General features: G+C 33.7%; 1 protein-coding gene across 1 annotated transcript; it reads right to left on the bottom strand.

The window, feature by feature from the left end:
* Positions 1–4,014: 4,014 nt before the first annotated feature.
* On the bottom strand, positions 4,015–22,641 carry LOC130801905 (uncharacterized). The gene is made up of 8 exons (XM_057665841.1): positions 22,318–22,641; positions 22,174–22,195; positions 15,125–15,181; positions 14,953–15,034; positions 9,615–9,710; positions 9,401–9,525; positions 9,300–9,318; positions 4,015–4,580 (listed from the first exon to the last, which is right to left on the bottom strand). The coding sequence occupies exons 1-8, from the start codon at positions 22,415–22,417 to the stop codon at positions 4,308–4,310; spliced, it is 774 nt and encodes a 257-aa protein (XP_057521824.1). The 5' UTR covers positions 22,418–22,641; the 3' UTR covers positions 4,015–4,307.
* Positions 22,642–23,075: the final 434 nt, after the last annotated feature.

Below are 23,075 nucleotides of genomic sequence, written 5' to 3'. Positions count from 1 at the left end.
AAAGATTGTTTAACAATTAAAAAGGGAATCAAAAGCAGAAAGAAAAAAAAAAAGGTACATACTTTGGAAGATTGAGTTTCAGCGAACGGAGGAAGAAGAGAGTACGGAGGAAGATTGAAGAGCAGGAGCAGGAGCAGGAAGATCCAAAAGATTGAAGGAGAATTAGAGAAGAACTCGTGGAGATGAAGATTGAAGAGCAGCAAAGATTAGGAATTAGGGTTTGTATATGGGAGGAATGGATATTGAAACTTTAGGGGTTAGGAGGGTATGGGATATTAGGGAAAATAAGGGTATGGGAACCCTTTTGGTATGAGAACCCAATGTAAAATTAGACAACCAAACATTGGAATGGGTTCTCATACCATTCCATACCCATTCCAATAACCAACCAAACACACCCTTAAATTTTCTGACATATTTGTATATTACAGTTATATTTCATTTCACTCTGAACAGTTGTATACATTACGTACATTATATCTTATTTTGCATTGTGTGCAATATAATTATATTTATACTTCTATTTTTTTTATTTTGAATAAAAGAGCAAATGGTTCCTACTCTGACTACAATACGAAATTATGAGTTTTTTTTAATAAAAAATAACATACCAATATTTGCTAACAAAAATAACTATTACATTAATTTATAGAAGTATTAAACATTATTACTATTAATAACACACTTTAAAATCAAATATAAATATATAGAAGTATGTAAAATTATTTTATTAGTTTAAACGACAAAGATAATTTTTTCTCATAAAAAATATAAGTGACTTATATAAAGATAGTCACAAGCTAAATCATATTAGAATTAATCATTGCATTCAAGTAACCAAGAGTATAAATAACAAAAACAAATTAATCCTAATAAAAGTATATTATGTTTTTACCATCTCAAAATATCCAATACACTAATTATTACTATTCATTTAATAAATAAATTGAAAATATTTTATAAATATTTGAAATAAATGAAATATAATATATAAATTTCTTGTACATTAAATGCGATTTGACCTAAAAAGTAAAAAAATAATTAATAAGAATAATAATATGCTCAAAATAAGAAAATAGTAAATCAAAGATAATCATAATAACAATGACATCATCATTAAATTTTAGAGGGAAAATTTTTAATGAGAAAACGACACGTAAGCAATTTTAAAAGGTGATAATGTTAATAGTGTTTTGTAATAACAATATTTATAGCTTATAGATTTGAATGTAAACTTGGGTGTATTTGTTCTTTTTGGAATATAACTAATCTCATAGGACAAGGTGTATATTTAAGTATGTCAATTATTTATTTATTCATGAAGTTCATTAACACATTGGTTCTAAAATAGGTTCAAAGCAATTACTTTTTCTCAAAATTATTTGATTTTGTACAATAATATAATAATAATAATAACACTATTAATTTGTAGTATTCCCATCGCTTTTTAATAATCATCTCATGATTGGAATTTTTGCTTTAAAGAGAGAGAAAATTAATTTGGGTTTTGAGAGAAATATAGAAAATAAAATATATTTATATGAGATATTGTTTGATTCGTTTTAATGTATAGCTTTTTATTATAAATTTTTTATAATTTTTTATGATGCTTATTTAGACCTATTAAGGCTCAAAATTACTTTGAAAACAATGTAAAAAGTAAATAAAAAGTAAAAAAAAAACAAGAGTATAATAAAATGACCAAAAATGTGGTTGAGAGGCAAACGTAAATGAAAATAAAGAGAACAATGAGTTTTTGAATGAGATAAAAAAGGACAATAAGCAAAGTCAAAAACTAAAATGTTGATAAATCAAAGAGACGACATAAAATACTCCTAATAAGTAAAATAATAATATTAGTGAATAATTGAATAATGTTTATAAATAATTAGTTTGTATTTATTTAGAAAAATCTTTTATTTATGAATTAATTATATATGTTCGCATAACTCTTTCGTAACTTTGCCCTTTCATTTTGTTATACTCCTTATTTTCCATTTTTTAAGTTTTTTAATTTATACAATAGAACAAATTGAGAAGGACAGAGAAATATTCCTCCTCCTACAATAAGAATGTGTTATTTACTTTTTGCATGCTATCAATACACTTATTCAATACTTATTATCTCTTATTATACTTAATACCGAAAAATTATAAAAAGTAGATATTAATAACACAAATTCCCTTGACTCGCACTTCATACATGGGTTAAATAATCTAATAATATGCAAACTAGTAGCATATGAACTTGTTTTGGAGTTGTCTCATCGAGAGACGGTCTTTTACAAGAATAACTCTATTAATAATCCTTACATTAAAACGAATCAAACAAAATATTTTCATATTTTTTCTTCTTATTTTAATATTTTAATAATGTTTATGGTTCCTATATATGTATATATTTTCCACTAACTTCATTTAAACATTTTATATTTTTTATGGTCCACACATGTTTTCACTAACTTTGTAAAAACAATTTTTTATTAATTGTAACTTATAGTCCTTATATTTTTTTCATCTAATTTTCTTTTAATAATTATTATTCAATAAAATAATATATTTAGAATTTAAAAGATGACAATAATAATAAATAGAAGGGAGTAATTGAGTATTTTTAAAAATGAATTGAAATCATATCAATAATGGTTGTTGTACAGTGTAAAATTCAAACAAAACATGCTAAGTGGTGATCATTTGGGATACCTATCCTAATCCAATTAACTGTAAAATTGAGTATACTTTTCTTCTATTCTGAGAGTCTTCTCCAACTCAAAAGATGTGGTATAGTACAATTCTAAACTTGATATAGTAGACACTAGACAGTATTATTATAAAAATAAACCAGAGCCGAAAGCTTTCTTTAACAAGAAAGTCGGGCATTAATAGTCCACTAACATAACCAGCAGCAATGCAGCATCAACGAAGGATGTTGAGTAGTCCTAGTAGATATAATAGATCAACCATTGACTAAGAGAATCACTTTTTAGTAATTAGAAAAAAAAAACTAAAAATGCAAGGATTACGATGAAATGTAGGAATTCATACTGATAATTGAGAATCACTTTTTAGTAATTAGAAAAAAACTAAAAATGCAAGGATTACGATGAAATGTAGGAATACATACTAATAATTGAAACGCGTAAATCACAAAAAAGAATAATCATTAATTAATTAACTTGCACTTGAATCAATCATTCTCCACCGTCATTTCTGTTAATTCCGCGATATTGAACTGCTGCAACCTAGAGACTACAGACTGTAGTGCAATACTCACGTAATTCCTTTTCATTCCATACTTAATTGGGAAACATTTGACTTTTTGCTAGTCTAATACTCTAATTTAGTCTTTGATACATCTAATTACGCATAATAAAAAATTATAAAAATTTAATAATAATTTTTGCATAAAACGAATCATACAAGATCCTACTTGACTATATTTTAACTTATAAATTAAAAACTAATTATAAATTAAGAATAATAAATAAATTATATAATATTTCTAATATTACAAGTTAATGTCGCAAATAATTTAGAATGCTGAAAGTATAAAATACTTGTACTTTTAAATTAGTATCATTAACCTCAGTCCTCAAAACATATGGGTTAAGTTGCAAGTTGTTACTTGTTAGAAATTCACAAATCTAATGTTTGGCTGATAATGAGACAAAACATATGGGTTGTAAGAGATTCAGTTGCTGACAATGAAATATTCACTTTGATCAAAAGCTTTAAGTTCAACTTTTTGGTCCCATTGAATTTTGTCTTGATGTGTCAATAAGCATTTTGCTTTCCAGCAAAGATGATCCATCATTTTACGCGTATACTCAAGTAGTGACCTAAACAAGGAAGGAGAAAAGAAACGGTCGAGCTCCAATACTATTTTTCAATCTGGTAAGTCCACCATTAAGCCAGAGAAGATGCATCCATACTTTTACATAAACACACTGCTAGTAATTTTAGCAAATTATCCATCGAAACAAAAGATAAGAAAAATCGGTTATGAAAAAAGAATCATCTAAATGCTCAGATTCTCAGTATAAGTAATGCGAAATTTAAGCAATCCACAGACATACAGAAAGAAAAAATACACATCACACATCTTCCCCAAGTTTAATAGAGAGAATCTAAAATAGCAGCACTGCAGCAAGATAACCTAGTTTCAGAGGTTGTCAATGGAAGCCCAACTCATTAACTCACAAATATTTGAAGTATTAAAATAATTTTTTTTACAAAAAACAGTGAATAACACATTACAAGATATAATAAATCAAGTTTTGGAAAACACTTGAACTAGCAACAAGACATCACTTGGGATAACCAGCTGGTGGGTAGCCAGGGGGAGGATAAGCAGAGCCAGCTGGTGGGTAGCCTGGCTGGGGATAAGTAGCACCAGCCAGTGGGTAACCTTGCTGAGGATTAGCTTGAGGTTGATAACCATATTGTGGTTGAGGAGGTGGATATCCAACAGTTGAAGGATATGGCTGTTCAATACGAGACATCTGCTGAACTGGAGGCACTGCCATTGGCTGCGGCCCAAACTTCCCATCGCGCTTGTCCATCTCAATCTTGTGTTGTGTCTGCAATATTCGTCATTTTGCACTGTTTTAGATTTGTTTCGAAGTACATTCAAGTAAAAAATCCATAAAAACATTCAGATGACTAAAGATGACAATTATTTCTCGTTTAATAATAATCAAGATAAATAATAGAAGTTCCAGTTCCTAATTTCATGCTACAATTCTTCTAAAACCTCAACGTTCACCCTTAATGTTGGGTGTATTTTGATCCATTCTAAAGGAGGGAGAGGGGCACCAATCCTCTCCAAATTCATTACTTCAGTAACTCACTAGTTATTTAATACATAACCGGAAAACCCTGGCCAACAAGACTACAAGCACCTTGAATTTCCAGGAGACTTTACTCGGGCAAACATTTACAAATGTATCTCAATCTTAGACAGAACCACAACTGTAATTTTGTATAAACATGCAAGCGCTTTCAAGTCTAAAGTCCAAGCTACCAACACCACTACAAGCCTACAAAAAATAGAAGGCGGGGATGGACCTGAATTGAAGATAAACAATCTATTGCTATAATCAGAACCTTTAGCTTAGTGGAAAGTGTGCACTCTGAAGGAGGTCGACCCATGGCCCCTGCTATTTTTTCCCAAGTCCTAGAAGAGTACAAAAGGTGTTTCACATGCCCGACGGGTTACCACCAATCCGGGAGAAGTCCCATCAGATCATCTTGAAAGAGGGAACCAATCCAATTAGCGTTCGACCCTATCACTATCCTCAGTTTCAGAACGATGAGATCAAACGGCTAGTGGGCGATGTCATCAAACCTTCTATTAGTCCTTTTTCTATTCTTGTTTTGCTAGTTAAAAAGAAAGATGGGTCTTGGCGTTTCTGTGTTGATTATCAAGCCCTAAACTGCAAGACAATACCTGACAAATACCTCATTCCTGTGATTAATGAGCTACTTGATGAGTTACATGGGGCAAAAATATTTTCTAAGCTTAACCTCAAGTTAGGCTACCACCAGATCAGAGTAAGGGAGGAGGACACAGCCAAACCAGCCTTTAGGACACATGAGGGACACTATGAGTTCTTAGTGATGCCGTTTGGGCTCACCAATGCCCCAACAACCTTCCAATCACTGATGAATGAGGTGTTCAAACCATATTTGAGGAAGTTTGTGTTGATGTTCTTTGATGATATACAGATCTACAGTGAGAACGGGGAGTTGCACCGTCAGCAATTGGGCCTTGTGCTAGGATTGTTAGCAGAAAACCACCTATATGCCAATGGCAAGAAGTGTGAGATAGGGAGAGCAAGGTGGCGTACTTGGGGGGCATCATATCCATCGAGGGGGTGATGGTTGACCAGGAAAAGATCAAAGCTATGAGTGACTGGCCTCTCCCGAAGAACTTAAAGGAACTCGGGGGTTTTCTAGGGCTGACAGGCTATTACAGGATTCATATAGGGTTATGCTCAGATAGCCTCCCCTCTCACAAATCAGCTCAAGAAGGATTGCTATGGTTTGACTACTGAGGCGACAGAGGCTTTCCTTACACTTAAGGAGACAATGACAAGAGCTCCAGTGCTTCACATGCCAAAATTTGTGTACCGTTCGTGATACAAGTCGATGCATCTGGCAAGGGGTTAGGAGCTGTTTTTATACTGAATAACCATCCGATTGCGCTCACCAGTAAAACATTGCGTATCCGAGGGCTAGCAAAATTGATCTATGAAAAGGAGCTAATGGCCATCGTCCTTGCTATACGGAAATGGCGACACTATTTGTTGGGCAGGAGGTTCGTTGTGTGGACAGATCAGAGTAGTTTGAAATTCATCATGGAACAGAGAGAGATTGATGCAGATTATCAGTAATGGGTAAGCAAGCTCTTGGGGTTTGACTTTGAGATCAAGTACAGGCCGGGACCTACCAAGAAGGCGGCGGATAATTTGTCCCGGAAATCCTTATCTTCCATGGAGTTTGGGACTTTATTGTCCGAGCAGTGTGAATTGGAGGAACATAGAGCAAGAGGTTGACCGAGATCCTTTCCTCTCCAAAATTAAGCAAGACATTCTGGGAGGAGGGCATCAGTATGCGAATTATTCCATAGAGAGAGGACAGTTGTTATACAAGGGGCGCATGGTGCTCTCCAAGGATTCTCCTTTCATAAACCAGCTCCTGAAGGAGTATCGTGACACCGCTCTGGGAGGCCACAATGGCGAGCTCAAGACTTACCTCTGGTTGGCCACAAACTGGTTTTGGGTTAAGATGCGAAGCCAAGTCACCCAGTATGTTCGCTCATGAGCTACTTGCTATCAGAAGACTTCTCACGAACACCCATCAGGCCTTCTCCAAAACATACCCATTCCGACTAAAGTATGAGATGAGATCACCATGGATATCGTGGAAGCCTTGCCAAGGTCCGAGGGATATGATACAGTTCTAGTAACGGTCAATCGGCTAACTAAGTATGCGCATTTCATTGGCCTCAAACACCTCTTTACAGCTTTCTCCGTAGCTGCTTGATTTGTGAAGGAGGTTGTTCGTCTACATGGGTTCCCTTCATCGATTGTATCTGATCGAGATACGGTCTGCATGAGCATCTTTTGGAAGGAATTGTTTTGTCTTCAAGGAACGATGTTGTTACGCAATACCGCATACCATCCTCAAACGGGTGGCCAGTCTGAGATGGTAAACCAAGCAATGGAGACATACCTGAGATGCCTCATAAACATGCAACCGCGTCGATGGGACAAATGGTTGTGGAATTCTGTTACAATGCTCTCTATGGTAGGACACCATCGCCATCATTCGCTTTGGAAGGAGATCGACAGGGGTGGACAGCTTGGAGCAGCTACTACAAGAGAGGGACACTATAATTGAGGAGTTGCGAGCCAATGTGATGAGGGCACAACAGAAGATGAAGCAGGCAACAGATTTGAAAAGAGCGATGAATTTTGAGATTTGTGACAGGATCCACTTGAAATTGCAGCCGTATCGACAGAAGAGTATAGCCACACGCCACTGTGAGAAACTAGCAGCTCTTTTTATGGGCCGTTTGAGGTAATTGCAAGAGTTGGCTCAGTTGAGTATAAGTTAGATTTGCCCCCAAACAGTGAAATTCACCCCGTTTTCCATGTCTCCCAACTCAAGCAAGCTGTGGGATCTACTCTAACCTCCTCAAGCATACTGACTCACATTAACTATGATCTGGAGATGGTTGTGCAACCTATGCAAGTGCTAGGGATCAGAGACAAGCAGAATGAGCGAGAAAAGGGAAGAGAAGTGCTCATTCAATAGAAAGATTTACTAGATTCGAAAGTCACTTGAGAAGTCTACCAAACAATTGATATGCAATTTCCGGATTTCCACCTTGAGTATAAGGTGAGTCGTTTGGCAAAAGGATAAGGTAATGAATCAAAATGGGGGACCACAGCTGAGATTTACTTACTCTAGGAGGAAACAAGAAGGACAACCAAGGATAACATGTATTGAGTGGAAAGTTGTATTACCTTATATAGTAGTACTTGTGGTTGGTACTTTAGTAGCATGTTCGCTGATTTTAGAGAAACTTGGATGAGTAGTAGTATTATATATACTCGGGGATTGTAATGTGTAATCTCATCTTTTGAATGTGTAATGCCTTTGGCTATTTTGGAGTGAAAGTCACTCGAAGAGCTTAATCAATCACATTAGTAATCTTTCCCTCAATTCTCTCTTTACTTTCTGTTTTGCTACTGTCCTTCCTTCAATCTAGTGCTGATGTTGTAGTAAAGTTTCTGCAGATCAGCCCCCCAACCACCCTACTGCCGCCTGCCAGGGTGCTCACCGGCAGCCTTCATTACACTTATGTGACCCTTGCCTTGCCCTTCTTCATGTCTCTTTGTCAACTGATTTGAGTGACCAAAATGCCCATTGTTGCTTTGTCCTTATCTCTTGCCAAGCCCAACATATGTAAATTTCAGCTTTGGGTCTTATGAGTCTTGATTCATTACACCCACCTAGGGCGGGATTTGGAAGGTCGAATGTACAAAACCTTACCTTAATTATACTTATTAGTAATAATAAAGAGGTTGTTTTTCTGATTGACCTCAGCAGTAAACATCATCACTTTCACATAAACAAGTGCACATGATTTAACGAGTCACTTTACTATAGTCCATTGTAATCCAAAAAAAAACTATAAATTTTTAACCCTATCAAAATAAGGAACGTCTAAGTGCCACATATGTCAGAAATCTGAAGTTCAGATGGCCAATAAAATGACATGCCAACTAAAAAATAACCTATTGATTAAACAATAGGGAAAATTGTCAAAAATAAACCGACATTTGCTTGAACCGCTAAAAATAAACACGGCTATTGTTTATTTTAAATAAACCCACCTAACAGTATAATTGCTAAAAATAAATTCAATCACTGTTTATTCCTAATTGTTCGACTTACAAAGAAGCTTTGAAAATGGTTATAAACAATATGTGGGTTTATTTTTGCCATATATACCTAATAGGTGGGTTTATTTAAAGATAAACGATAGATGAGTTTATTTTCAACGGATCAAGCAAAGGATGGTTTATTACTAATAATTATCCCTAAAAAATATACATAAATGTGATCTTCTCAATCACAAATGCCTGTTTCAGGAAGCATTGATCTTCACTACATCCACATAGACAAAGTTATCTCAAACAGAAAACCTGATGAATTTAAGAAAACACTCCAACTTACTGTAGCTACTTCAAAATTTTAGAAAGCATGTAAATTAAATGGTAGCTTACCTGCATACAAGCACAAACACTGCAAAACCAAAGAAAGATGTCAGTTGGAACTTGGACAATCACAAGTCAAAATTATGGAGAATCTGAAAGAAGAGACTTACGAGCAGTAAACGATATCAGAAAGGCAAGTCAACAACTGCGACGCTTCTTGGATTTCTTGACTTCCCACAATCATTGCTATGATGGAAAATATGCATGCAAGTTGGCTCAGGCAGAACATAAAACCCTACCATAGAAAACAATTAAGGGAAATCCAACCAGCAAAAGGATTTCAAAGGAATTAATTTTGAAGAAGAGCTGGGAAAAAGTATATACAATTATGCAGTTATCACATTGTGTTGTCTGTATGTTGAACTCATCCTGTAACATAAAACGTGTAGAGGCCACTGAATTTGCAAAGCAGCATATGACCTGTGAAATAAAGATAGCAGAGATATTTAGGATTTTTTTGCAACTGATTTACCTTGCAGCTAAACTACAGAAAACAACAAAAAGTTCTCAAAAAAGTTTTCAGGATCACAGAAATATATCCTTCAATCGAAACCTTTTTACTGAAAAAAAACAAACTCCTTTCCACAAACAGGTTTAAGGATATTTTAAATGAAAAAAATAGAAGTGATAGAAGAGGTGAAAGAATGTGAGGAGAGAGTACAAACAAAGAGTCACACACTGAGCTAATTTCTTAACTATCTAGGGGATTTCCGAATTGTGAAATGAATTTTTAAAAGAATGGGCTATTGCACTGAATGTGTCGTGCAAAGAATACTCCAGTTTGTATTCCCTAAGTACCAATTATAACCCTTCTGTTTAATTATGTTTACTGGATCTATCACCAAGCTGAAGATGGTGACAATTAACTCGAAGATTACCAAGGAATCACAACTATAATCCATGTATGAGCAACCAAACCCCTAGACACAAAATCTAGATATAGCATTAAACATCAACACCACCTCCCAATATGACTTCCATGATATAAAGCAAGTGAGGCAGTCCAATAAGACACGAAATTAACTCTTAGAGACCTCAGAAGAGACTGTTTAAAGTCTTACAAACAACTTTTGGAACACATATGGAAATGCTCTCAACAATCAACATGTTCACTAGCAGCATTGATAGTAACCATTTTAATAACTGAGACCAGGCTTTAAGTTCTAGTGAAAAAAAGTTAAGAATGCCATAAGGAAACACCGAAGGCCTCCAAGCGGTATGAGAGTGCTTGATCAATTTTCCTTAAAAAGGTAATCCCGACCTGGATGATCAACAATACGCTTCCCCATACAGATTTCCAATACCATGTCTAATTCGGCATATGTACACTATATTAGGTGTATTGCTAAATGCAAAAGTACCAAGCACAATAACATGGAACCAAAGAGGTACAACTGGAGCCATTCAGTTAAACTAATAATAAATTATTTACTGTTCAGTTTCATGGACAGAGCATAAGGTCAAAAAATTTGCTCATTATGCATTTAGCACTAGCTTCCATCCAAGAATTTGTAGGCGGCCAAATGAATGATGAACAAAAATATTGAGCAACCATCAACGCACTAGCAAAAACTAAGATTAAAAGAACAACCCCGAAAAGCCCCAAAACAATTTTGGATTCATAATCAGTTTAAGGTCAATCCTTGCTTAGAAAAAAAGTTGTAGACAAACAACTATGAGTAGGGTAAAAAAGACTTAATAAAATTCAAAGTAGAAGTTTAAAATTCAGGATGAAACATCCCAGACAACACGTCTCGAAAAACAGACCAAAAGGAAGCACATTATCCACCTAAGGCCATTCCATATCTCCCATTCAGGTTCATTAGCTTTATAAAAGCAATACGTGAAAATAGAGAAGAGCATTGGTCTTGGGGTCTCGAATAAGATTCACCAAAATCCCACTTTCCATTTAATATCTTAAAATTCCTATCTTTAGGTTACTTATTCAAATAAAGTACTTTAAAACATGGCAAAGAATAGTATAATGTAGCCACGTGTCAATTTACAAATGGTCTATGTATTGTGATTCATAATATTGAAAGCTCTTTCTTCAATACTCTATAATTTTCACTCCATTACTGACCAAACACTTGTTCTTCCATAGGCTCGAATTAAGACTACTGTCCTAAAGTAGTTCTTCTATAGCATCCCATTTCCATTGTTCATCAAGAAAAACAAAGATATCAATGTTGAAAAGTTTTGGATTTTTGTTTTCTTCTTCATTGTTTATTAAAAATCTTTGTGGGTCTTAGCTACTCTTCTTCTATTTACTCTTCATCTTCCTTGCAGCCATTTCACTGACTAATTTATTATAATTTCTATCCATTACGCTATGCAAAAAATATAAGATTATAATATACAATACGCTGATGCGATTATCCTTAATTCCTTATGTCAAATATCAACCAAAAGCATAAGATATCCCTTGAAATGGCCCAAACGATGGGTTTTTTTACACCTTTACAATGCGGAAAATATCAATTTGTTTTTTAAAACCTTAAAGACGCATGCGATGCGACCTTATTTTTGCACTATGGTATACTCCTCAGTCTCTTTGAATTTTTTCCATTTGACCCAGAATGCTTTACAAGAAAATGGTCAAAGGGGAAAACTCAAAGGAAGGACATAGTACATTAAAAAGTCATACTCATTTTTGGACACTAAAACCCTACTGACTCTAAGGGTATGGGTAAGAGTCAACTTTTGTATACCCTACACATCCAATTCTTGGTCAAATAAAAAATTGAGGTGCGATCGACATATGAAATTTGACACCTAGAATTCAACACATGACCATCTCTACCTACACCACCATAGACCATAGTCAAAAGGCACAAACCTCATCATTTTCGTTCACCTTCCTATCCAAATGGCAAACTATTTTCTCAAAGTTCACTTATATCATATTAGTTTGATCATTTGATAAAAGCCATAGTTTGAAAGGATACTCCATATGATAGCACCAAATTTGGTTAAAACAGGAGTGGTAGCAAACTTTTTTGCATCAGTTTTGTACAACAATTGAGCCTGTAGCACTATTCAAAGGATTTTGTTCAAAGTTTCATCACCTATTAGAAAAATAATAAGACACCCTACTTTTTGTTTTTTAATATGAAAATAATCAAGAATAAAATTGCATCTGATCTTCATATTCAACCTTCATCTTCATCATTCTTCTTCCAATAATTTGATTGAGGTTTAAAAATCAGATTTCACCCCACCCTTAGTAATATAACCAAGAGCCCTATTTTTTACTATCTCATTTATTTTCCTCATCCTAAGAGTATTAAAGAAGCTTCTCCACCCAATTTTTAAGGCAACCAAAACTCCACTAGCCCCCTACCTTAGTTGGAAGCATCTCTGCATCACCCTTTTGTGCGATTGCCGCTTGTGAAGGCCACCCCAGCTCCTCCGCAACGTACTTGAGTCCTTTTGCTCTCTCACCTTAGTGGCTTAATCATCAAATTATTGTGTTTGATGTTGTGTTTAAGCATCGTTGGAGACTTGGATTCAGATTTAATGTTCTTAAATCCTGAAATATTTGGAGTTAAGGTCGGTGACAGAATCTATACCAATGACAATTTTCATGAAGATAGTGAAGATCGTGATTAACATTACTGGATTGTGAACTTAAGAGAAGAAATCAAGAGGAAGATGATTATTGAGCATAAAGTTGAGTAATTTAAGAATTATTATTCAAATTCAAGATTGAAAGATCAACAAAGTATTGATGATTCAAGGGCTATAAACATTAATTTGGATCCTCCAAGAAGTAGTTTGATCCCTAATTATCAAAGACCAATGTCAGAGATTACAACATCGTCAAAATTTTAGGATTTGATGAGCATGAAAAAAAAACTTTGACAATGTTAAGTTGATTCTAAGAATAATAATAGTGTTAAGGGTGATGATTATTGAAAAGATCGGGATATAATTAAGCGGAGAAACAATGGTTTCCGATTGCCAACACAATAGTTGAATGGTTTGCAAATAGAACAAAAAAGACTCAAGGATACAAATCATACACTTGATCTGTAGGGTTCTTTTGCTATGCCCAAAATTTTCCATTTGAAACTAAATTGGAGGAGAAATAAAAAAAGTGCTAACACTTGCATTTCAACATACTTGGGTGCTACACGTAGAATATCCCTAATTTATAAATTGGAAGTTGTGAGTATTTTTTTTTTATCCTTAATAATGTAGGTGAATAAATCCAGAAAGGGGATTCCACCTCAAACACTATGGTATTCACTATTTAAGGTTGCCTCTCTAATAAATTGTCTCAAGATTAAACTGGTAGGTGCTCCCCTCATTATTGTCAAATTGTCATCTTTGTTACATTCAAAAGAAGAAAATTGAGCAAGAAGGTTTGAAATCATCCAAACTATAAATTTTCATAAACTCCAGACACAAAATTAGAAGGGCATCATTGCCAGCCAAGTAGGTCTAATTGTGCATAGTAATAGAGAGGGAAGAAATAACAAAGACAATAAGAAAGGAATAGAAAGTAAGAGTTAAGGTTTATGTTTAGAGATTGCAATACCCAATTGCCAGTTTTTAACTCTGTCCACCATGACAAAAAGGGTGAAAACCTTGGATTACACGAGCATAAATTGGGTGACATATGAACAAGGTGACATAAACAATAGGTTTGGGTGACAATTTACTCACCCATGCAGATTATCTTCACAAAATTTTTTTTATAAAAAAAACTTCATACATAGAACGAAAAACTCAATCTAGAAATTGAGAAATAAAATTGAAAAAAGTTGGGGGAATTTATTGAAAATTTTTGTTAATTAAAACTTTTTTCATAGAGATTAAATATCTGAAACCCTCAAATATGTGATGTTTAAAAAAAGTTGGAAGACCTTTGACTTGTAAAAGTTGAAACAAGGTAAAAAAATTCATATTACCAAAAAATCACTGAATACATTTAGGATTTGGGTAAAGAGTGTAGGGATGATGGATGGAAAAGTGGAGAATTTCTAACAAGGTAAAAAAAATGTAGATTTCATAGCCATAGCTTAGCGGTTGCAAAGTTGTTGACAACACATTTTGCGGTGTTACGCGGATATCACAATGTGAATCGTTAAATTGAAAATCTTTATTATTAGTAATTCATGATTAAAAGAACATACATTTAGATTTAAAGTTCACATTGACCTCTTTGAGCTTAATTAATGACTCCGGTCCTAATTCAATGCAACACTTGTACGTTTTACACTTTTCATTAGTTAACTTGTCCTAAGACTTCTCACTAATTTGTAAAAAACTATATTAGATTCGTCTCAATGTAGTTTTCAAATATCAATTTTTTTATTTTTTGGTAAATGTAATCAGTGATATTAAAGATTAAGTGTTGTATTGCATTGTGTGAAAACCCTCAAGTTCCAAACAAATCGGAAACAACAAACTATTCAAAAATTATAATAGCTAATGTATTATTTTAACAACTTATAATGGATGTTATTTCATTAAATTTTAAATCACAGGTTATGTATCAAGGTTTTCACGGAATGGTGAGCTCAAAATCCATTTTAAAGCAATCAAAATGTAACGCCGCAAGAGTTTCATTTCTATTACATGGTCCTATACAAATTCCAATATCCACCTAATGCCATTGAAATAATAAAATGTGAAAAAAGTAAAGTCACGGTACCTCAGTGGCAAGACAAACTTCAGGACAGCGACCCTCACCACATCGACCACTACAAGGCATATAACCAGCACAACATACATATCTACAGCAAATAGGCAACTATGTCAAAAATATTCATTGCATTACCATACTTTTTATGTGCTTAAGTATGAATTCAACCATATAAACTGACCTTGACATATCATTGTAAAGAGCACGTTTTCGTAACATATATGATACACATGGCCCACTGAAAAGAGAACAAAAAAGGAATTAGCAATGGCCTAAAGGCTAGAGGTGTCCAAAATTGACCTAATTAACGGTAAACAATCCAAAATAACCCTATTTTAAAAATCAAATCAGATTGTCAAGATATTTACATACACTCAAGATCCAAAATTAACTGTACTCAAGATATTATACTTGAAACCCACTCGAAAACCCAAATGGTAACCTCTACCAAAGTCTCCTTAAAAAATATCATCCTTGTAGTGACAAAATATTCGTTAATATTCCATAAAAGAACCACTAGAAAAGCTTAAAACATTTAACAATGCTGAAACAGAGTGCAGAAACACTTCTTTAAAAAGAATTTTTGTGAGACCAATTTTTTAGTTTTCACAATGATGTTTATTTTGGAAGATTAGAATAGATGGGATCTGTATGTCAAGAGTGAAGACGACTAAATGGACACACTAATTGATGGAATTTGAAATGAAGGCATAAGAAATGGTCTTGGAGTCGTAGGAATTGAAAACAACACAACAACATTTCATTGCCCTAATGTCATTAAGTGGCTCTCAACTACAATTGGGATTTGCGAGTCAATGATACGCAACCTCACCCTTGTCATACACTTATTAGTGAAATAAAATAGGTTGTTTTTAATTGATCCTTGTAGTAAACATCATATGCAACTTCACATAAATAAGAAGTGCACATGATTTAGTAAGTTATGTTGCTATAGCCCATTATAAACTAAAACCAAAAAAATTATAAATTTTAGGTCCTATCGAAATAAAGGACGTGTAGTCTGTAGATATTGAAAAAGAAAATGAGACAACACTGTTTACATTAGTTTGGTCACGCGTAAAGACCATTAAATTCACTAGTTAGAAAAACAGAAGGTTGGAGCTTTCAAGAGCTTAGTAAAGAAACAAGTAATGAAAAGATGACTTGGATAACATATTTTAATACTTATATGAAGAATTAAAATTTGCAAGAATGAACGGAAGAGAAAAATATTTGTGGATGATCAATGAAAATAGTTTTCTTAGTCGTAAATTAATATTCAACATACAGCAGAGCAAAATATAATCTTCGAAACGATTTCTCATGTTGATTTTTTGGGTTGATGTATTCGACTCCATATTTTTGGATTAAGGGTTCCGCATTCTTGAATACAAGGAAGCTATGTTTATCAATTTAAGCTTTTTAATTTTAAGATTTTCTTTTACTAGCAATTTTAGATCACTTAGTAATAATTAAAATCATTTTTCAAGAAACCCATCCCATTTTTCTTAAAGTGTTCTTAAACAAATTATTTGGTTGAAACAGTTGTCTAAAACTCCAAAGGTGGAAATGATTTTTTTATTTTAAGGAATGAATGCCATAATTCCTATTTCTCTTCATTTTCATTTCTTCCGTATCTAACCTTTTTAGAGAGGAAAAAATAACACAATTAAAAAAAGAGATTCCAACAAAACATTGTTTTATATCAGATAAATTGTATTCCCTTATGTGCCAAACAAACCCAAAATAACAAGAGGAACGTACCTAAATGTCAACCAAAATCTTAACATTATTAGACCGTAGTTAAAAGTAGGTTACATGCTAGGACCTCGGAGAAGATTGATTTTATCAATTCTTTTTCAATGAGTTAATTTGGAGATATCTTTTCTCTGTTGTGCCCAACCTTGTTGGTTTGTTGTTTATCCATCATCTATTCCTTCTTCTCAAGATGAAAAGAAAGAAAGTTTCGTTTGTCCAATGTATCTGGGTAAATTGTCAATTTCTTTCTTTTACTTAATGTTATTGTTATCTGATTGAAATCATTCATGGGGAGTATTTTTTTTAATTTGATTTTAAATTAAGGGAAATGCAAAAGAGATAATTACTTTTTTTACCGATGATTATTATCTGATTTTCCATCAAGGGATTTTTTGATTTGATTTTTAGTTGAGCGAAATGTAAAAATATAAGAACTTTTTTATTATTTCTAGTGATTGTTATCTCATTGCAATCATTCATGGGTATTTTTTAGTTGGCTTTTTATTGAAGGAAATTGAAAAAAGATAAGAACTTTTAATTTTCTGGTATGTGTGGGAGTTCATGTAAATTGATAATAACAAGTTTAATTTTGTTGGTTTAGTTTTATGACAGATTATTGAAATTCAAGCTCCAAGTCCTACATTACATGTCTTGGTCATCCATGGAAATCCAAGTTTATTCCTTTAACTCTTGCTCATTGTGAGTTTTTGATTCTATATTGGGTGGGTAATACTGAAGTAATTGACTTTAGATGGGTGGAATATAAGGCATTATATTTTACAAAGATTTTGTGGAATCATTGTATGAGCAACTTGATAGGAGTGCATCAATTACAAGCATGCTATGTCTTTACCTCTCCTTTATGCCTTTACAACTCCTTTCCCATGTTTAATTATGATTGTTCAAACTTTCTCACGGAATAAAAAAAGATTTAGTTGTTAATATTACAAACAAAACTATCAAAATTACCGAAAAATTTTCTTAAATTTCGTTCATTTGTTGGTGCCCATTGGGAGTCTGAGCCTGGATCTGCCACTGATTAGATGATACTCTGGCGTAATTTGAGTTTTCCGAGGGTTGGCTTTTTGTAATTTGAGTTATATGGGTAAGGGAGTAGCAATATTTTGAAGGTAGTGAGGTCGCTATCACGAAGAAATTCTTGTGTGAACTTGTGCTAAGTCATGGTTATGCTTTTTGATATGCAAATTCAGTTGTCCCAAGTCTTTATGCTATACTTTATGTAAATGTTGCTTTGGAGTATTATAATTGTTGGATTATCACACATAGAGATGAAATCATCAACGTAAACAGAAGCTAGAGTAATGAAGGAATTATTACGCCTAATGAGCTGAGAATGACCATATTGAGATAAAGTAAAACCTTGTTTAAACTCGAAAGTAAGCTGAGCGAACCATTTACGAGAAGCTTGTTTAAGACCGTAAAGTGATTTCTTAAGTTTACAAACCATGTTGGGAGAGCAAGACCAGGAGGAAGAGCCATGTATACCTCTTCATAAAGATCACCATGAAGAAAGGCGTTATTGACGTCCAATTGGAATAATGAGCAATGTCTAGAAGCAGCAATTGCACAAAGACAACGCATGGTGATCATTTTAATGGCTGCAAAAAAATTTTCTTGATAATCAATGCCATACTCTTGAGTATAACCTCTAGCAGCCAATTGTGTTTCGTATCGTTCAAGACATCCATCAGATTTCAACTTAATTTTGTACACCCATTTGCAACCAATGGATTTTTTGCCTAAGAGGTAATGGAACGATATCCCAAGTATTGTTTGTCTCAAGAGCTTGTAAGATTGCATTACTTGTATCCACAAAGGATCATTTATTGTAGCATTTATAGGTTTTGGGTTCTTTGTATAAGCAATGAGAAGCAAGTCAGGGGAAGGGAGAAACAACGTTGTACCAACGAGAGGAGGTTGTGTTGCAAACATAATCTTTGAGGTGAGAAGGTTGTTTGTGTGGCTGTTGGGATTTTCGAATGGGTTAGGGAGGTAAAAGGGAATATAAGTCAACAATTAATGAAGAGGGGTTATGGTTTTGGGAGAATGAAAAAGTGGAATCAAGGATATCATGAAATTGGAATAAGGTTGGTAAGGAAGTAGGGCAGGAGTATGTAAAGAACGGTTATGAGAACGGTCAAATGATGGAGATGTGAGAGAAGGTGTGGAAGAAAAAGTGGTATTATCACTTAGTGATGTGTGATGGCGTGGGGTGTTTTATTTTTTTCTTGGAGAAGTGAGTTGTTGTCTTGGGATGGAAAGGTTTTTTCTTAAGAAGATGAATTAGGTGGTGTAGTAGTATGTGAATAATAAAAAAGATCAATAGAGTAGTTTATGAAAGGAAGCATGAGAGTTCAAGGAGATTGTGAAAGGGAAAATGTCTTTCATGAAAAATAATGTCTCTTGAAATGAGTGTTTTATGAGTGATAAGGTTATAAACCTTATATGCTTTTTGAGCAAATGGATAAACCAAGAAAACACGAGGGTCACCTTTGTTGAAATTTTTTTCGACTTTGCTTTAAGGTGGAGACATAACATAAACATCCAAAAGTGTAAAAATGATTATATTATTATTAGGAGCATATCCATATAACTTCTCAAATGGGGATATGAAGTTTAGAACAGATCAAGGCATACAATTAACAAGATGACAAGCACATAGAACACAATCACCTCAAAATTGTAAAGGAACAAGAGTTTCTGACTCAGATTTGCATTTCGTCAAAAAAATCCAAGTGCAACAAGTAAAGTCATCTGCTTTAGTAAGAAAGTAGGTACAAGCATTGTAGGTTATCATAGTATAGGGTCCACAAACATCTAGATGTATCAATTGAAGAGCAACAATAGACTTAATAGAACTAGATCAAAAAGTCTAGTTTGTCTAGCTTTTGGAAAAATAGTTAAATAGAGTAATTAAGTGTCTTTACATCAACAGACACATAGGTGTGACCTAGTTTTAGGTTCTATAGCTTGGCTAAATCATCCATAGAGAAATTTCTAGTAGTGTTATCATAAGTAGCTAGAGTAGCTTTAGGGCAAAAAATGACTAAGTTTGTTTTCTTCGGTATAATGTTGGTTGGTGTGCAATATAAGCCATGACAAAGTAGGCTTTTTATCAAAGGGCATAAATCAAACATTGATCATGAGTGAAACGCAAGGTATTGCTGTTATCACCACATAAACTTTGGACAAATACAAAATTGAAATGAAATTGGGGCACATCGAGAACATTTTTTAGCATAAATCATCAAGTAACTGAATATCTCCAACCATACACACATAGACTTTGCGACATAAGTATGCTAATATCGTGATTATAGCATGAGTTGTTTAATATTGATTATGGATTCTAGAAAGTGGCACATGTGGTCAGTGGCGCCACTATTTATGATCCATCTACAAGAATCATGTTTAGAGAAGAGACGGAAATTACTAGCTAGATTAGAGGTACTAGCAATAGTTGTTGAGTCATGTTGAGAATCATCAAGAATAGACGTCGTGTTTGCAAAGAAGAGAAGTAAGATAGTTGAATTGAATAGTAGTGAGACCAGTGATGAAATTATCATCAAAAGTGTCAGTTTGGAAAAGAACATCAATATGTTTTCCAGAGTTAGGCTTGTTTGAGGTTGGATACCTATGGATCTCGAAACATCTTTCGATGGAACAACCGCTAACATTTCAATGGTTGCAATATAACGTGATATTCGTATGGTACCAGAATTGGAAGGATGTTCTTGATATTAGTTGTCAAAAGTTTTGTAAGGCTTATTGTAAAAATATTTATGATCAAAAATGAAGGCCATACAATCAGGAAGAGGAGAAACGACTTTAACTATCTCCTTATGGCGTTGTTCTTGAAGAAGACGTCGGAAATTGCTCCATCATGAGAATAATAGTACGCACCAAACGTAAATCATCATTGAAGTTCATGAGAAAATGAATCGTTCGTTGATCTTGTATTTTGAGGAATTGTTTGGTTAAAGAACAAGTACAATCATTACACTTGCATATTGGAAGAGGGCTCAGATGATCAAGTTCATCGCAAATAGTCTTCATCTTGGTGAAATAATAGAAAATGCGTTGATTTGGTTGTTGAGACATGTTAGTAAGTTCTTCTTGGAGAGAAAACAATTGTGCCATTGAACCATGTCCCAAACATTCTTCAAGATCGCACCATATTTCATGAGAAATGCTACAGTACAGATGCTTTTGTATTTAATGATCCATGGATACAATAACCATATTATTGCAGCGAATCCATGGTTTAAGATTAGAGGAATCAGAAGAAGGTTAAGGAAGAGTGTTATCGACAAACACCATTTTGTTGTTCCGATAATCGCATAATGTTTCAAGCCACTATATCTAGTACCATCAAAGGGAGTTGAAACAAGTTTGAAAATTGCATGGTCAAAAGGATTAAGGTAATAACTGCCGGACGTATTTTGAGCAAGATCGAGGATGGTGCTGGTTTGAAAAAATGATTAAGAAGATTCAATAGCCATTTTTTGAGGTTTGGAAGAGAAACTAGGGTTTGCAAAAAAAAACGGTTGACGAAGGATTTAAGTGAAAATTGTAGGATTAAGACGAGGAAAAATGCGAAAGCAAGATTTAGGCAATAATTAGGATGTTAGTTTAGTCTGATAGCACGTTACAATATGCAGACACAAAGAGGCTCCATTAACGTGCAAGCAAGTTTTTGGAAAAGAGAGGTTTTAGTGAGAGAAAGTTTCTCTTGTAATTTGCATTGAATGAAAATTTGATACAGTTGTACATTGTACTCTTCATTAATAGAAGAGATACGCATCATAACGCTAGCAAAGAAAAGAATAACAAAGGAATAAAATTAAATTAAAATACAAGAATACAGAATATCAACAGACCAAGAACGGAATACTTAAATTAATTTGCTCCACAGTCACCTCTTCTCCAACTTAGCACCATACAACTCCACATTGTCACTTAAGCACAAAATACAAAGCCAGCATCTCTTTTCACCAGCCTGATGTCTACTTGACGTTCCACCGCATTTGTTTCTTTAGTACAAGTTTTGCAATAGGACTAACATCGTCCATAGAGTGCAAATTATAAACTACTATGGCGATTTCATGCTATCTATTATCCAAAACCTCAACCTTACAATAGAACCTGTCAAATTACTTACATGACAGATGAAAAAATTAAGATTTAATTAGAAAAAATCAGACAAGGTTTTCTAATCAACTGAAACTTAATAACTACGACCATAATCAGTAAAAATCATCTATATTTCCAAATAACCGCGCAGATGAAACGCAATTTGAAGATTTCCAACAAGTCAGAAAGTCAACCAACCAAATTAACCATTCAAAAACACGTAAATTTCACAACTTATCAGGCAATCAAAACACAAATTAACAAGTGATTCAATATCAGTCAATCAGTAATTACAAATTAGCGGTTTAAAGGACTTACCAGAACAAAGATAAGCAGCAATCTGAAGAAAAAAATCAAAGAAAAAACAAAAACGAAAATTAATAAATATGAGAAACAGTTATTTCAACAGTGAAAGCATTAATTAGAAGATAAAGAATTTAAAAAGAGGAAAAATCATCATACAAGGAGTGTCGGCCTGAATGGTGCGAAGGAGATCAGTGTGCCATAGGTTACGGAAATTTTGCCGGATCTCCATTTTCTGCAAGTAATCCTGTGACACCATTTTTGGTTCCCGATACTTCTTCGATAAGGAAAAACAAATCAGAGAGATAAACAGTTAACAGAAGGAGCCCTAGGTTTAGACGTTTAGTAATTTTAAGTACTAATAAGTGATGCAGAATTATGAATGTTTGAACTTTAAAACTTTGAACTTTGAACTTTGAATTGGGTGAAGAAAGACTGCTGCCTTCAATAAGCTTTATGTGAATTGGGGATGACCTGCAACCTACAAAAAGAGTGCACCGTGTTGACTTGCAAAATCGAGTTTTATACTTCACAAAAACTTAGACGACACCGCTAATTTGGGCCAGGCTAATTCGTGCGTGTAATAATATTTTAATTTTTTGAGTATTTATCAATTTTGACCTTAAATTATCAATTTTAAAAATTGATACCTTTAAAATCAAAATTAAAAAATACCCAAAAAATAAAAAAAAAATGTCCAGGCTGTGACGCGCGTGAATTTTGCTGGCCCAAATTGACAGTCTCATTATGAGGTCGTCTCGTTTAAGATTTAAAATAATTTAAATTTTATAGCAGCTAGATATATTATCTTATTAAGTAACTAGATAATTTTCATGTGATTTACGATTTTTTTTTAAAATTTATTGTATTTCATTGTTTTAAGAATAAAGAAAATGAAGTGTAAATTATTGATTATT

The sequence above is a fragment of the Amaranthus tricolor genome, chromosome 15 (genome assembly GCF_026212465.1).
Source record: "Amaranthus tricolor cultivar Red isolate AtriRed21 chromosome 15, ASM2621246v1, whole genome shotgun sequence".
NCBI lineage: Eukaryota > Viridiplantae > Streptophyta > Magnoliopsida > Caryophyllales > Amaranthaceae > Amaranthus > Amaranthus tricolor.
This window is presented reverse-complemented; position numbering and strand designations above follow the sequence as displayed.

Excerpts from the sequence above, each read along its gene's own strand:
- LOC130801905 (XM_057665841.1), bottom strand. The coding sequence starts at position 22,417 with ATGGTGTCACAGGATTACTTGCAGAAAATGGAGATCCGGCAAAATTTC. Across the intron at positions 22,196-22,317 it reads CATTCAGGCCGACACTCCTT|ATTGCTGCTTATCTTTGTTC; the intron begins GTATGATGATTT and ends TTTTTTCTTCAG. Across the intron at positions 15,182-22,173 it reads TGCTGCTTATCTTTGTTCTG|TGGGCCATGTGTATCATATA; the intron begins GTAAGTCCTTTA and ends TTCTCTTTTCAG.